The following is a 17,599-nucleotide window of genomic DNA, read 5'->3' as shown; positions in this document are numbered from 1 at the left end:
CCTTCCCTCACAGGACAAATACGCCTTTTCACTTCCGAATCCAAGTTCTCTGTATGCTCCAGGGTTTATGGTTTTCCCTCAGTGTGGCAAGGTGGGGATGAAAGGGAGGGCTCTGCAGGTGACTGGGTATTCTGTTATTTAATGTTGGGAACCGCTGTAAATAATTTAAGGGAGCAAATTTGCATTCTTATTTACATTTGGTTCAGGATTAATTTGGACTTTGTTGTATTTCATCAACATACACCTACTTTAGAAAAAGGGAAATCTCTTTTGATATTAAAACCCAAGAGCAGATGTTCAACTAGAGATTAGTCACATAACAGTGACAGTTGACTTTCTCATTCTGATAGTCAAATACGTTGTAATTCTTTTCTAGCTATCTAACTTCAAACTTCTTTGAAAATCTAAACAAGGTCTGAGCTTTGATGGCTTAGTGAGGGAATAGAAAAAGTAAAAATTTTGAAACTAAAAGTAAACTATATCAATTATTTAATAAAACCTTTAAAAGGAGGAGAAAGAGATACTGTCACATGTGATTAACAATCTTAGTCACAGTAAGAAATGCTTCACTTCATCATTCTTTGGAAGCTTGCTCTAATAAAATTGTCAGTGAGTCTCATATGAATGGCAACAAGGAATCTTTGAGGAGTCTTTTAGACATTGGGAATTATTTAAAAGCATCACTCCACTACATCTAAAATGTGTGTGTGTGTTTTTTAAGTTTTATAGTGAATGACTTTTTAGATACCAATGCTGGAACAGTAATTACCTGCAAGGGACTTGCCAGGGATCTGTTTTTAGGTACTGTAAATGCTTTGAGAACATTGTCTTCATCTTCTGATACTGGCGTCATTAAAACGGAACTTGTAAGAATATTCTAAAGGAAAAGAGAATAATTTGAAATTGAAATGAGGTAGGATAATAAGGGGACTGACAGAATTCTAACACTTGAAAGAGTAGATTACTACGAGTTGACACACATTAGCAGGAAAAAAAAAAATGCAGGTATCTGCCAGAAATTCTCTTCCCAATGAGCTAAATGGAGAACTCAACTCTGCACTAACCCTAATCCCACTGGCAAACATCACTAAAACGAAAAGCTTCGAGGTCCCACACAGTTCCAGGAATGAGGCAGGGCACTCAAAAACATCTGCTAAATCAGTTAATAAAGACACATCTTTAAAATGAAAGATTTACTAAGCTCTGGTGAGAGAACTGTTCATTTCATATAATGGTAAGAAACCTTTTCGAGTTACAGATTAATGGTAGTATAGTTTAAAGGTGAAAAGAATGGAATTTAGAACCAAAGTTCTAACCCAGAACCACCACTTATAAGCTATACAATCTTGAACAAGTGACTAAGCCTCCTCATGCCTCAGTTTCCCTACTAGCATAATGGAAATGACAATGTTACCAACCTTGTAGGGTACTTGTGAGGGTTAGATATCTGAGTTAATGCATCTAAAGCTCTGAGACTATTAACCACCACTTTGTACACACTGAATAAATATTAGCAATTGCTATTACCTCTGATTCTTTGTAAGAGAAAAGGGTAATCATTCACAAATTACAAACTTTTAAAATGGCACCCCACTCCAGTACTCTTGCCTGGAAAATCCCATGGGTGGAGGAGTCTGCTAGGCTGCAGTCCATGGGGTCGCTAAGAGTCGGACAGGACTGAGCGACTTCACTTTCACTTTTCACTTTCATGCATTGGAGAAGGAAATGGCAACCCACTCCAGTGTTCTTGCCTGGAGAGTCCCAGGGACAGGGGAGCCTGTTGGGCTGCTGTCTATGGGGTTGCAGAGTCAGACATGACTGAAGTGACTTAGCAGTAAGAGGAAAACAGAGGAAAGCAACAACTACCAAGCTATGAAAAGACACACAAAACATTTAAGAGCATGTTAAGAAGCTAGTCAGGAAGCTTCATACTGCATGATTCCAATTATATAATATTATACAAGATGCAAAACTATAGACTAAAAAGATCAGTGGGTGCCAGAAGCTGAGGGGGAGGGAAGGATAACTAGACAGAACATGGAGGACCTTCAGGGCTGTGAAACTACGTTCTATTATACTATAATGGTGGATAAACGTCAGTATAAATTTCTCCAAATACATAGAATGTATAACACCAAGAGTGAACTCTAAGGTAAACTATGGGTTTAGGGTGACGATGTGTCAATGTGGGCTCATCAGTTGTAACAAATGTAACCCCCTGGTGGGTGATGTTGCTAAGGGGGAGGCTGTGCATATGTGAGGGTGAGGATACATGGAAAATCTCTGTATCTTTTGTTCAACTTTGCTACTAATTTAAGACTGCTCTGAAAAATAGTCTATTTTAAAAAATGGTTGTAACCAAAGCAATGCAACATTGTGTATGATAAAGGGCATTTACTACATATAAAGAGTTGGACAGGACTGAGCATGCATGCACACACTCAGATGCTACATAAAACCAAACAGGAGACAACTTACCAAGGAGGAAATACAGGTATCCCCTGCTATTCAAAAGTTCACTTCACACCACTTCACTTTGATGAAAGTCTTACATTAGTAGTTATTTTCATGAACGGCTAACCAATAGAAATCCAAAGAGAATTTTTGCTTTTGTTTTGCAGCCAACTATTATAGAGGCAGCACATACCCTGAGTAGTTAGACTGGCACCACCAAGTTCCTTCCCCAGGCAGTACACTCAGCCTCTCAGTACCAAGTGCCACAGTTTAGAACTGGTATGAGCATCTTCATCTCAATTTATTTATTTTTATTCATTTTTTTACTGAATCATAGTTGCTTTAAAATATTATATTAGTTTCTGATATACAATATATATAACACTAGATATTTTTATACATTATACATCATACACAGTTATAAAATACTATCTTTCTTGTGCTACATAGTAAAAGCAAAAAATGAAAGTGTTAGTCACTCAGTCATGTCCGACTCTTAGTGACCCCATGGACTGTAGCCCACCAGGCTCCTTTGTCTGTGGGATTCTCCAGGTGCTATACATTATATCCATGTAATATTTATAACTGGGAGTCTGTACCTCTTAAACCTCTTCACCTATTTCATCCTTCCCCCCATCCCTTTTCCCTCTGGCAACCACTAGCTTGTACTCTGTATCTGTGAGTCTGTTTCTATTTGTTTCTTTGTTTTGTTTTCTAAAATTTGATTTATTTTTTGCACCTGTTAGTAAGATAAGTCCTAAGGTAAACTACTTCTTTGCTTTATGGTGGCTCAGTGGTAAAGAATCTGCATGCTAGGCAGGAGACCTGGGTTCAGTCCCTGGGTTGGGAAGATCCCTTGGAGAAAGAAATGGCCACGTACTCCAGTATTCTTGGCTGGGAAATCCCATGGATAGAGGAACCTGGCAGAACTAAAGTCCATATGGTCACCAGAGTCAGACATGACTTTGTGACTAAACCACCACCAAAGGTTTCACAGGAATGCTCTACTTTCAAATAGTGGGAGAAACTTGTACTACTTTTAGAAGAAAAATAAGTAAATTAAAAGATGATGTAAAAATTAGCATTGTTTTCATGGAAATATGTATTTCCATGCCATAGATTTTTTTAAGCGGCCAGGACTCTCAACTTGAATAAACAACAAACAAGTCTGCAGTAGAACAGAATCTATTTCCAAAACGTGAACAAAATCTCATCGTATATTCAACATTAATGATCATAAGAAAATAATCATGTGAGAGAATATTGAGAAGTATGATGCACGAAAGAGTGGCCAAACCACAATGGCCCCACATGGCACACACTGAATTCTGTGAGCCACCTACATCTTATAACATGGGGGTGTACTTACTGGCATGTCTGCCACAGGCGATGCCTGTGTGAACAGCTGAGTGTTCAGACTATCCCCTTCCCAGTGGTTTGAGCAGAAGAAGTTTCCTGCTTTATCAGTTGGAGATTCCACCTAAAAGCAAACAGGAAGTGCTTTGTTGTTTCTAGAGCTAGAACTTCCCAAGAAACAGTTGTATATCAAAACATCACATTGAAAAAAAAATTACATTGTACACTTTAAATGTCTTATAATTTTATTTGTCAATTATATCTCAGTAAAGCTGAAGAAAAAGTCAATCTCTAGCCAATCTCTCAACTTCTTATCCTTATATGAAAATAAATTAAAAAGGCCCGGTATCTAACCTGCTGGAAATGCTTCTTGACACCAAGCTAAAACTTTGATCTTGGCAAGTTAGATTCCCTTTCTTTTACACTATGAATTAAAGAAACCATTATTTTATTAGTTTCAATTCTCCATGATATCCAACAATTAAACATCTATGTATCAGTCAGTCATCTATCCATCTTTATATCAGTGATTTTAAAAAGTACAATACAAAGCTGCTTCCTTCTCTTTCCTCTATACTTTCTAGCATCTTTTCTGTTCAAACAGAAAGGAAATAGAAGCGGCTTGGCTTCCCAATTACAAGGCGGCATGCATATGCTGCCAAGCCTGGCAGTACTTCTTAACAGCATCTTATATGAAAATATTGTATGAAACATGGTGTTACACAGTGCCCATGCCAGACACATCAAGCTGCCCACAAGGAACAAAGGCAGCAGCATTGTTCTTTTCAAAGGATCCCATGTTTACCTCTTGTTTAATCTTCTTCAGTAAAGGTTGTCCGTTTTCTTGAAACTCAGCAACAATCCCAGATTCATCAGATTCCTGTTTGATCACATCCTGTAGGTCTTCTACTAGATGAGATGGTGTCTGAGGCTGAAGGAAAGATTTGGTACATTTGCATCAGAGGAAATTTTCTATCTGTATTAATAAACCAACTAAACCCAAGAAATTTACTAGAACTTACTAGCATCTTCAGGGGACCGTATTTAATTTCTTGAGCTGTGAGTGCATGTTTGAATGGTGTAGGAGTTCTTGGAGAGCTTTCTAGAATTGACCTTTTGATAGCTGGAGTTCTGAAGCTTTAAAAATAAAACAAGAATTGGTTCAATATGAAAGACCATATGTCCTTTATGTTTCTCTACCTATTAAATGTAATTTCTTCTACTAAATACAATAAATTCTTATTGATATAGAATAGAGTATGCTGATGGATCATGTATGTATTATTAAGGAAAAGATAATATGTCTATCATGTATTTCCAAATATTTCAAACTATCATACCCCAAAACTAAGAGCGTTAAAATATTTCTCATCTTTCTTTAATCATTCTGAAAATACATGTAGTGACTCTAAGCCTTTAAAACGAACATAAGCATTATGAAGATCTGATGTCACTTACAAATCAACTTTATCTATTCATTATCTTTTATCTATCCACAACAGAAAACGTGCTAACCTCTGAAAACTAAAAGGTTTTTAAAACTGTTTTTAAAATGTATTTATGGTATCAGAAATAATAGAATTGCATTTTTAAAAGGTTTATTACAATTCATATTGATGTTCTCTGGCATTTTTTTTTGAATTGGTTAAGCCTTTATTGAATATAAACAATGGCTTAATCATTCCTTGGCTTTTAATCATATACTTTTCCTGGGGATGGCAAAACAGGTCCATTCGATAGATAAATTTCAGAAAGAAAAAATAAGATTTAAAAATATAAACTAAGTAAAGAACCATACTTATTCTTATTCCAAAGTTTATAATTAGAGCGGAAAGGATGTTGAAAATCTTGTTGTCAATGAAAAAGACTTACTGAACAAACAGAAAAACTGAATGGAAAAGTTATATTAAACCTTCCTCTAGATATATAGGAAATTGTGAACTACAAAAGATAGTTTATTCTCCCCCGCTTCCACCTCTAGGTAGCTCTAACATGCCCAGGACAGACATATTCAATGTGGAAATACACATGATTATGTACATAGAAGTGGATCAGTAAAATTATACACATATAAGTAGATCAGACACTTGGGGACTATTTTCTATTAATTAACTATAAGTAAATAAAATAAATAATTTTTTTCTTGAAACAAGGACTTACATAGTATTTTCCTTTTGAATTTTCACAGTCTGGTCTCTATGAAATGGAGTTGTAACAGTCAATTTGTGACCATTTAGTGGGGTGGAAGTTAAAGAAGGCATTTCCAAGTCTAAGTTTTCATGGTTATTGGAAGTATTTAAGAACTAAATACGAGAAGAAAGAAAAAAATACTTAAGTTAAACAGTGATTCTTTACTCAGCCCAATTTAAAAATCGATGTTAACAAATAGGTATGTTTTACTGACCCACTATATGAAACAATGATGTTAACAAGCACATAGTGTTTTATTTCAATTTAGCACCCAAGATTTGGAATATGATTTCAAAAAAAAAACTTGCAAAATCCTAAGAAAACATTCTCAATAAATGACACCTGTCACTAAAGAGAATGAGATGCACTTTTTATTAATGTTAAAAGTGTTGAAGTGTCTTCTTTTGGAAAGTAATAATTGTTTTTCATACTTTTTTTTCTCTTTAGTCATCTAGGAAACATCATTGTATAAAACTGACATTATGTGAAAAATTCTTGAGTAATAACCTGTATCTCTCAAAACACTGATGGTCTGGGAAAGTAATAGGTGTTCCTCAAATGGTTTCAAGGTAAAACAAATTAGGAAAACATACTGCAATCTCTTGGAAATTCACAATGCATATTAGTGTATTTAAAACTTTGAGAGATCTTGCAGTAAAGAAACTGCCTTAATTTTGTTCAATTCAGTGTTTCCCAAACTTATATACCTGTATATTTAGGTATTTTTCTGGAGTATCATTAAAGTCTTACAGAACTAATATACTCCAGAACAGAATTTGGAAAATACAAGTGAAAAATAAGATTGGTTTTTAGTGGGCATATCATTTGCTCACACTTAGAGTTGTTCTTAAAACAGACTCAACAGACATAACTGGAAAAATGTTTTAAAGTGCCAAATTAACTTCAAATGTTTATATAATTAAGGAACACAATCTTTGATAAGAATTATAATTTCTATGCCTTAAAAATCTATATGAAATAAGAACATTCATTGGCAAAAAAAAAAGTGCTAATAAAATATTATGGCATGACTCAGAAGAGCCAATGTTGAGAAAGTGAAATTAAAATGTACGTTATTTTTCTTAAGCATTTGTTCCTCATTTTCTTCCAAAATTTTTTCACTTAAAGATGGATTGGAAACTTTAAATTGCCTAGTTGCACTTCAAAGTTATCTAAACATTTGGTCCCCTCCTCCCCTGGGTCAGTGAATCATGTAATAATAAGTGAACAAAGAGACAGAAAATCGATTAAAGTTTTTAAAGGGAGGGAAGGGATGGGAGACAAGGAAGAAATAGAAATGTTAAACTCCAGTGTGGAAGGAAATAAATGCACATCCCATGCAACTAACCATCCTTCAGATCAAAGTCAGAGAGAGAATTATGACAAAATCATCAGTCAGTCTACAGACAGCCTAAACTCTTGGAGGCAGTATGACTTAGCAATAGCTAGAGGCAACAAATGGAACGAAATCAGTGAAGACAACAGTAATTAGTCATTTGTTCCAAAGGATTAGTTTCTAGATTATTAAGGCTCAGGTGTCTGTTGAAAATTAGTAACAGCTGTGCAGAAATTGTGCTCTACCTGCGAGGGGGAGAACGGTAGGCTTTTGACAGGGGAACGCTTGGGAGTTGAACTGCTGACGTCAGCAAGTATCAAGGAACTAGAATGTCCAGTGGCTACGGGGCTGGCCTGGCCCCGCTTTTTTCGAAGGATGACCCGTGGAATTGTGCTGGGCCTCGCAGGAGGGAAGGGCTTGGGCAGGTCAAGTGAACCCTCACTCAACTTGCGTCTGTTCGCCCTCATGCTAGGCTCTCCTGCAGGTCTATTCACACTGCCCTCTCTCTGCTGAAGCTGGAGGGCTTTGCCTGCATCGTGTTGGCTAGGTGAAAAATCTGCTTCTTCAAAGAATTCAAAACTGCTGAGATCACCCCACGATGAAGCATCCTGAAACAATGTGGGAGGCACAGAACTTTGAGACAGTGTGTGCATGGTGTGTGCCATCACCTGTAACACAGCACTGAGAAAGATGCTGAATGCAAAGAGAACACCTGGCCCCCTTGCTAGACTTCCTGTGAAACAGCCTGGAGATTGAAACAGTTGTTCTGGCACAGGGCATGGGGTGTCTCCCATGCTGCCTCGAGGGTGGCCCTCCCGGGCGTTGCAGGAAGCTCCCAGTACTCTATCATTTGCATGCAGTTCAAAGCCAAAAGAACACCTCTTGGGTGGCACATCTTGGCAATGTTCATCCTCTGTCTGATGGGGATGCAATAAATGCTTTTTAATCAACTGGGAAACAAAGAAAATGAATTGGCAGCTTTTCTGATGCTGAATTCAAGTTTGTTTCACCGGAGATGGTTTGTGTCAGTGAACTAGTTGGGACCAGTAATCAATAATCAATGTTTGTAGAGAAAGCCATGTACCACCAATGAACTTATTACCACTTCAAATACATTGGAAGATTGCTTTAAGTTCTAAGTATTTCTTAATATAATTTTTAATGAGCTATCCAAAAGCAAAGCACAGTTCTGGGAAAACACAAAGGAATAAACAAAGTTAAAAAAAAAAAGTTTAAAATAATCCAAATATTCTTATAGCCCAAGCTCTACTTAAAGGTCATTGACTTTACTGTTTTTATAAATATGCATTTTGAAGGAAATGTGTGAAAAGCTACCTTTTATGTGGGTAGCCTAAGAAATCAGATATTGAAGAAACACACGAAAAGTAAAGTCACACTTATACGTTTACATTACTATATGCTAATAACACAATATTCACTACAGAAAATGGCCACGATTTGAGAAGTGGGTTTCCTAATTCCTCTTCCCAAAACATTAACTCGCCTTAAAAATTCTACTTACAGAATCTATAAATTGAAGTGTTTCTGCAATTTCTAAGATGTTCTTAACATTGTCCAGGATGGTGCCTTGGTGGACGATCATGCACCTAGCAGGAGAGGCGCTTTCTTCAGGTAGGGAGCCGGGGTCCGCGGGCAGAGATGGAGTGGAGTGGTGCTCTTCCAAACAGGAAACAGGTGCACTGTCTCCATGAGGTCTGGTGTGGTCGGCAATGGCGGTGCTGTGCCACCCGGGGTAGCTGCATGTGTGGTTCTGTGTCTAAGGAGGGGGTTGGGGGAATAAAGAAAAAGCAGGGAGAAGAAAGGGAGAAGGAACTTAGCAATGAAGTTGCATAAGGTATCAGATGCTGTTAGAGGAAAGATAAAAGCCATTGCATCATCCAGAACTTGCGCCTATGAAACAGTTGTCAAGATGTTTCCTTTTATCAATGCAAGACCCTACTTTTTAGTAGTGGTATATAGCCTGTCACCTATGGATGACCTTCATTGTCATCATTTTGTTAAAAGTGCAAACAGAGGAACTCTGTTACAAGGAACAACTCTCACATGGAATGTCTTAAAGATCTACTTGAACATAATTTCCAAAAGGACCATAAATGTTTGTTGTGAATTAAGTGGGCTATTATTCTCACCCTAACCTACACAAGGGCTGGAAGATTCAAAAGTTAGAGTTTCTTTTATCTGTGTATATTCTTGTGTCTTTTATTCCTTTTTAATGCTATAGATTGCACTGATGCAGTAAAGAGCTGCCAAATCAACGTGGTTACAAAAGCAGAAGAGCAAATTAACAGAAGTCTCCTTTCAGCATGACCACGCAACAGGAGAAATTGCAAAACATTAACTAAAGTTAAAAAGTGGTCGAACTATCAAAGGCACATAATCATTTTATTATTTAACCAAAAAGAAATCTACTCCTGAGGATACCTACTGGGTATTGTATCTTTTATTCTCTTTGTTGGTTAACTACATATGTTACAAAGTACAAGCTGCTTTCCCAGTTTGTCGTCCAGTCACTAGAAAAGATGTCAAAATTCAATAATGGTCCACACGGCTTTTGTGCATGCAAACAAAAGAGGGTCACTTATTTATGGAGAGATTTGATATAGATATATATATTTTTTACATGGATATACTGGGCATACATCAAATTATGTTTGAAATGATAAATATGAAAATCTAGCTTAAGAAAAGTAATAGAAAAAAATTCAATGACTAGGCACCAGACACACAGCTTTGTAAAAAAAAAATTGCAAATTTTCAGTTTTTTCTCTGCTACTCACTAAATTGATTATAGTCCTTCTGAAGGAAAAAAAAAATTGAGGAAGAGACTCACAAATGTATATTGAGGTTCTACGGCAACACAAAAGGACGACTTCCAAGTTAGTCAACACACATTGTGATACTGACTGCATTTTATTACAAGCAACCTCTAGTGTTTAAACATTGTTAGTGGATATATGGAGTCTTGATTAGTGTGATAGTTAGAAGATAAAGGAAAAGATATAGAAGAACACTGGGGTCAAGCCATTATCCACCGCTCGGATCGAGCACACAGTGACAGCTTACTGGAAGTGTCTGCTGTCCTTTGAGTTCATTCTCAGTTGACATTAGAAGCAACTCTAACTCCTTTATTCGCTTTTCTTTCTCAGGGTCTTCATCATTATAGTGTCTCTAAAATGAAAAGTTAAGCAAGAAAAAACACAAAGGAGTGGTTGGTAGCTGTAAATACAATGGTCATGGCCTGTGGTTCACAAGGGACCACACAGAACCCAAAGAACCCTGGCATGGAACCAATGCCAACCGAATCTGGCCACTATAGAAATCTCTGTGCATGTTATCCCAGACATAAGGGAGGGATGTGAAACATGAGGCTCAAGGAGATGCTGACAGAGGGGTTGTTTCAACTTTCAACATCAGAGAACCAGAGATTCCCGTGCTAATTCAATCCGGAAGTGTAGACTGCTGGCCAGAACTCCGCCCATTTTTTCACTGTCCCCCATTTTTTTAACTTCAGTGGATCAGGTGGAAATAAGTGTTTGGATGAAAGAACCAGAGCTGTGCCTTGAGCAACTAATGAGCTTCTTTATGAAATGATCTTACAGTGGGCTTACCTGAATAGCTGCAGCAGCTGGCTGAGGGACATTGACTATATTTACATGTAATGCTACAGGATATGGGACGTGACTGGAGACCTACATCAAAAATGCAAAACAAAGGCCGAGTCATTCATGGTTACACATGCTTCAGGGGACTTCTGGGCTTCCTCAAGTTTCACTCTAAGACTAAGGGGAAAAAAAGCACTTTTCTGATAAAATTCACAAAGCAAAATGAAATCCAATTCTAATCTAAAATTTTAGCCAAACATTTAATAATATTAAAGCAACAGTGAAAAAAATTTTTAATGCTCATCAATTATGACAGGAAGTATTCCTTAGAGAAAACCAGAAACAAAAATATAATCTGAAATACATTCATGAGTGTATGAAAGAAGTTTTGAAGCCAAAAACAGCTGGCACTAGCTGTTTATAAACAAAAATATTTTTCTGTGAATTATTATGAGTTTTTTAGTAAAGAGTACAGCAGCTCTTAGGATAGTTCATTCATCTGAGACTTTTTAGGAAAGTCTGCAGTCAAATTTACAGAATAGACAGAGAAAGTAAAAACTACTAGGGTATATGTTTTGCATAGAATTTGCTTATGAGCTCTGAATTCTTGGATAAATTTCACCATTTATTATTGTTAATGTTAAGATTCAAGTCTTACAATCTTGACTTTTTTCTCTTTATTATTTTTTTACCCATTGTGAAAATTTTTTTCCATAAATATAAATATCAAGAAATGAAGAAAGAATCACACTGATTCAAAGGAGGATAAAAACATCAGATGTCAGTCATGAAACTGCTCTTGATTCTCAGTAAGAAGGTAAACACTTACTGAATGAATGAATACATTAAGACTTTTCAGCTAGATCACTACCAGAGCTAAACTTACAATCATCTGTTAAATTTCAGTGTCAAACTATTTCTCCTGTAAATGTAATATTACACTCACTTTTTCTTTTGGCAGAGAAAAGTACCAGGTACAACTGCACCTCCATGCCCTCATTCTTCTTCAGCAATACCTTGTTAAGTAAATTTACATTCAAAAGCGAACTTCAAATTAGATTTGAAGCAGCAAGTTAAAACCAAACAACCTGGATTCTAGTCTGGACAATCTCTATGAGCTGTGTAACCCTGGACAAATCACTTAACATCCTCATTTCTGGATTCATATTAGGGATAACAACACCTACCCTTTTCAGTTGATCATGATCATGTTTGTGAAAACTAAGTATTCACTAGAAATTATCATTATTACCTGGAACTAGTAATAAAATAACCATCTCTCTCATTAAACTGAATGCTCAGGAACGGCTTACGTTTTGTGCTTCAGAAATGTGGTAATAGGGATAGTCACTGTTAACTGAGGGTTGGCCAGTTGGAGGGAGTTGAGCTGAAGGTGGAGCATGCGTAAAGCCCATCAAATGGCTGTTCTTCTGAAAGCTTGTGGTCACTGGTGGCTGGCTGGCTTTAGAGGACTCCTGCAGATAACCTTCCTGCTCGACCTTACGACGCATTGTAGAATTCCAGTGGTTCTTGATAGCATTATCAGTTCTGCACAGAAATATATCACATATTCATTTTACAAACAACAATTTCAACTCAGATTACAGTTAATTGACAGAAAACTGTTTCTAACAGAGACCTTTCTTTTGGTCCAGTACTAGTGTTTTTTGCTTCTGTCTTCTCTACCTCCTTAAAAGCATGCTACCCCAATTAACTAATTAAAAATCCATAGATGTCTCTAAATTATATAATATGGAAATTATACAGTTTTATACAAATTTTGAAATCTTTTAGACATTTGTTTCCTTGTTAAGTGTATTTTCAATACAATACCCTTCATGTTTATTCTGACTGTGGTATAAGACTCTAATATAACTTAAAGTCCTGGTTGTTCTAGAAAATTACTCCTTTGAGTTGTGGATCCACATACACATCACAATAGGCACTCACTAAAGTTTGGTGAGCAGTAATGATGTTGCTGCTGCCTCAATGTCTACTCTTTATCTAGAACAGTACTAGCTAGAGATTTTGAGTAAAAAATCCTCCCATATTTCAGAAGCCACCTAAAATTGTTCCAAAGCGGGCAGAGATGAAAATGTAAAATGGCATCCAGAAAGGAAAGAGGCTAACTCCCAATATATTTTTAAACTGCAAAGCATTTTTACTAAAGTTTTTCAATTCTCAGGAAAACAGTTTCTCAATTCAAAAAAAAAAAAAGAACAAAACCGTTTTAAGCCTCTCTTTTACTATTTCTGTGGGGGTGGGGGAAGGCATGCTAAAGAAAGAGGAAGTTCAATCGCCCCTTAAAACTTTAAAAGAATCAACAACATATCCTCTCAGACCATATGGGAGAAAAGGCCTCCCTTTATCAACCTCTTGAATTCTCTGAGCTTATACTGGACCAGGAGAGAGGAAATGCTTCAGAACATCACAAGAGAATACTGAATAGACCATCAGAGGCATGGCCTTCTTTGAAACGACCCTTTCTCCACTTTGGGTCATGAAGCTGAAGAATAAAAGAATTTTTATTTAAATAATTTAAATACTAATTTAATGTAAATAAAAATTATTTAAAAAATTTCCTATCTTACGATATTTTTATGAAGATTTATAATAAATAGTATCTCCCCAATTAAACATCTGTTATAAACTGTTTAAAAGGGGAAAGTGGGACAAAAATGAACTTCCAAAGATATCCCTCAAAATGAGGTCATTTTCATGCCTTGTTCATGAAAAAGAAAGCATAACAACAACATTATTTAAAAACCTGGAAGCAGTATGATAATTCTAGAGATACAGCCTTTCTTTATTCGAAAGAAAAAAATTAAGCCAAGTGGTATAATGAAATGAACATGGAATCAGGAAAATGGTACCTGAACTCCTTCTGGTCACAACTAGCTGTATGAACTCAGACCAAACTATTAACCCTTGGTTTCCTTCTACGTGTTTAGAGTTTTGAAGTTTACAGAGTGCTTTGATATATTTTATTTTATTTATTTATTTTTTTTGTGGTGCCGTGACTCGGATTCGAATCTGATATATTTTATTTGGTACTAACATTGGCCCTGAAAAGTAGGTTATAATCCGTTTTGGAAATGGGGCAATTGAGGCTGAGGAAAGTTGGCTCAAGCTCACTGTTGGGTGGATTCTGGAAGTCCTGAACCAGATAACCTCTAAAGTCTCTTTGAGTTTTAAAAGCTATGGATCTGGTTTATCTAATGAAACATACACCATCAATAAAACGTAATTCACTCACCATACATTTTTAAACAGAATGTTCCATACCCGTTCCCTCATTCTTCCCAATCAATATATTTTTTGACATATTATTACCGTCCAGGCAGTAGCTTTGCGATTTCTGCCCATCTGTTCCCCAGTCTCTTGTGTGCCTGGTAAATAATTCTGTCTTCCTCTTCTGTCCAGGAGGTTTTCTTAACTTCTGGATTCAAGTGGTTATGCCACCTCTCCCTACATTGTTTTCCAATTCTCCCCTTTAAGTGCTTGGCAATAACAGACCAACGTTTCGGACCGTATTTCTGTACAAGCTCTATCACCTTCAGATAAACACACAAAAATAACCTATGTTTTAATGTTATGTAATGAGTCAGCGTAATCATTCTTCATGTTATCTTTAGAATATTTCTAAAAATCTTCTTTCATTCATGGGAAATATGGGAATGGAGACCTCAACTTCCTGTTTGCACACTTTACCTGTTTCTTCAAGCTGGGAAACATTCAACAATGTTGGGGGCTATTCGTAACTGTGATTCACACACCAACGAATAAAGAACTTACTCTCTGATCTTCCTCTTTGGTCCAAGGACCCTTGATGAGCTCAGGGTTTAGTACTTTCTGCCATCGGTGCTGGCACTGCACATCTGTTCGATTCTAGGCAAATAAGATGAGGCATGCACTGTCACATAAGACATGATGTGATAAGCATATGAATACTGTTGTCATATAAATCACACATGGGCAATATACCATGAAAACATTCAAGAACATTTTAGGCCATGTTTGGAAAGCCCATTACTTATAGCTAAAGAACATACAAAAGAATACATCAAAGTTGTATCTAAAATTAGAAGTTCTCCATCCTGAGGGAAATAGTCCTGCTATGTGATCTAAAGGATCGTCATACAGCATACTTGGCTGTCAATTTAACTTAACCTTAATCTCAGTGTGTTGCTTTGGAAGTACCTACATGGATTAAGACTTCCTAGAGACTTTATATCGATGTTGGACCTTTATGTTGATGTTGGACCACTCTAAATGACATAAGTTTGATTCTCATTCAGGCTAAGAGATGTGCTTCAATTTAGGACCAAAGTGTTAATATTGCAGAAAAAACAAAGATGAAAAAAAAATGGGCCCTATTTTATTAGAGCTTATAATCATGTAAGTAGTAAAAGACGAACATATAGTTAACTAAGAAGGTGAAATTTGATTCATAGGCAAGAAGAGACCACAGCAAAATGATACTGGGGTGGAAAAAAGGAGTGTCTCCTCCTGAGAAGGAGAAATTATGTTTCCTTAGAAATAGCCTGGAAAAGGTCTTGGCATAGACTGTGAAGGATGGATGGAACATTTTAAGAGGTGACATCACCAGGGACACAAGTTCTCAGAAGGGAAAGCAGAAATGAATTCAACCAAACCTACTTACAGAGAGGAAGTAGGAAACAACTGTGGCTATTAAGTTGAGGCATATGGAAGAGCCTCCATGTGCCAGGTCTAGGCAGTTTACTTAATGGGTGAGACTTGAAGTCACTGTTGCTTGTTTTGGAAAGTAAGGTAAAGCTGCATTTTATGAAGCTCCATCTACCAATGGTGTCTGGAACATGTGAGAAAGTGAAAAGCTACAAGCTGGAAAACCAGTTATGAAGGCAATGCAGTTGTCCAGAGAAGAAGGAAAGGGGCTGAACATGTAAAACAGTGAGGAGAATGGACAAAGGCTTCCCAGATTCCTCAAGCCTGGCTTTGTGTAGGGGACAGGGTGGGGGTGGGGGTGGCGGGTAAGTCTAAAGGAGCTCCAAAATTTTAAATCAGGATACCAAAATTATGGCTATTGAAAAGATATGAAATTGAAGAAAAGCAGAGTTGGGGGAAATATGAGTTTAGTCATCTACCATACAACAAATTATCAAATTGCTAATTTATATTATCCTAAAAATGAAAAGATAAAGAAGAAAGCATTTAAGATATGCTACAAAAAAATCCATTAATAATATCTTTAGAAATTTAATTACACACATGAAAATAGAAATATGAAAAAATTACTAACTTACCGGGAGATAATTAGCAATAACTTTCCAGTCATCTGTTCCATTCTGTTCCACCAGCTTCTTTAGTTTTTCATCCTAAGATATTTAAAGGTAATCCTAGGATATTAGTCATTTACTGTAAACTCAGACCAGAGTTTGAATCTTGACTCAACTACTGATAAGTTATACAAGCTTGGGTACATCATTTAGCTTTTCTGGGCCTTAATATTGTCATCTGTACAATGGAAATAATAGTGTCTGTCAACAGGATTATTTGAGAACTATATGAGTTAATTATGCAAAACATTTTGCATAATGTCTGATACATTTAATGTTTAACACTTGGTGAGTTTTAAAACTTCTACTTCATGGGAAAAATATGAACTCCACTGTTTGATTTAATAGACATTGAACTATGGCATTAGATAGGATCTCAACAAGAAACAGTTCAAGTTCTAGTCTAATATTTACTAAGTTTAATATCTTCATTTAAAAAAGTGGAGGATCACTTTTCTTAATTAAACTGGAAGGTATGATATAAGAAAATCATTTAGTTTTTGTATCAATATATTCACAATTTAAATGAGACCAAATTTATTAGAACACAGAAGACACTAAACATCAGGGTGGAATCTTTCAGTTCACAAGTGTTTTTCTAAACATATTCAAGCAAAAGAGAATCCCCATGTTGCTGCCAAGGTAACTTGCACACATGATGTGACTCCCATGGTATAACAGACACAGGAATTAGGAAACCAGGGTTACCATCAGAACTTCTGAATCTCTAAGAATAATCCATGTGCACAAGTTCCACAGGTAAAATACATTTCCCATGGACCTCATTGGAAATCCTGCCTGCCTGTCAATGAGAGATCTGGTTTAAGTAAAGGAAGGCAGAATGAAACTGAAGAAGAGTCAATATAATTTATTCTAACATGAAATCCTCTACAATCAGTTGCAAATTTTGAGGACATTAAAGAAAAAAGCAACTTTTCTCTTACATTAATAATTTTGCCCCCTAAGCATTTTCCCATTCCTACAAAGATCCAGCTTTTGATAAGCTCGCAAAAAAAGAGGTGAAAAGCAGACATATCTCCATCCATTTCTGAATGCTCTCAGAGCAGACTGAGTGACTAACACTTTCAGAACAGACACCCAGGTATATTTCTCTGTGTAACATTATATGCCAAGAATGTTAAATGAACCTGTTACAACAAGTTCTATGGGTGTTGCTTTATTCTTTTGTTTTGTTTTTGGAAATCGCAATTTATTCATTGGTTCAGGGAACATTTATTAATATTCCACTTTGTGGCAATCAATTCTGGGTTCAGGAACACATAAATGAATAGATATTTAGCCCTGCCCTCAGCAGACTCACA

General features: G+C 36.4%; 1 protein-coding gene across 5 annotated transcripts in view; it reads right to left on the bottom strand.

Moving 5' to 3' along the window:
- The window catches only part of MYB (MYB proto-oncogene, transcription factor), a 34,374-nt gene that overhangs the window by 11,639 nt on the left and 5,136 nt on the right, over positions 1–17,599 (bottom strand). For 2 of the 5 annotated variants that reach the window (XM_040239278.1, XM_040239279.1), the window contains exons 3-15: positions 16,245–16,316; positions 14,755–14,847; positions 14,293–14,513; positions 12,273–12,507; positions 10,966–11,046; positions 10,421–10,525; positions 8,859–9,113; positions 7,582–7,944; positions 5,971–6,113; positions 4,833–4,947; positions 4,616–4,741; positions 3,824–3,934; positions 770–877 (exon numbers count right to left, since the gene is read on the bottom strand). In XM_040239278.1, the coding sequence (XP_040095212.1) occupies positions 770–877; positions 3,824–3,934; positions 4,616–4,741; positions 4,833–4,947; positions 5,971–6,113; positions 7,582–7,944; positions 8,859–9,113; positions 10,421–10,525; positions 10,966–11,046; positions 12,273–12,507; positions 14,293–14,513; positions 14,755–14,847; positions 16,245–16,316 (2,028 nt within the window). The remainder of the gene's footprint in view (positions 1–769; positions 878–3,823; positions 3,935–4,615; positions 4,742–4,832; positions 4,948–5,970; positions 6,114–7,581; positions 7,945–8,858; positions 9,114–10,420; positions 10,526–10,965; positions 11,047–12,272; positions 12,508–14,292; positions 14,514–14,754; positions 14,848–16,244; positions 16,317–17,599) is intronic. The other 3 variants (XM_040239281.1, XM_040239283.1, XM_040239280.1) reach the window with 2 other exon arrangements.

This window comes from Oryx dammah, unplaced genomic scaffold, assembly GCF_014754425.2.
Source record: "Oryx dammah isolate SB20612 unplaced genomic scaffold, SCBI_Odam_1.1 HiC_scaffold_4, whole genome shotgun sequence".
Lineage (NCBI taxonomy): Eukaryota > Metazoa > Chordata > Mammalia > Artiodactyla > Bovidae > Oryx > Oryx dammah.
The sequence above is the reverse complement of the archived record's forward strand: the minus strand, read 5'-3'. Positions and strand labels throughout refer to the sequence as shown.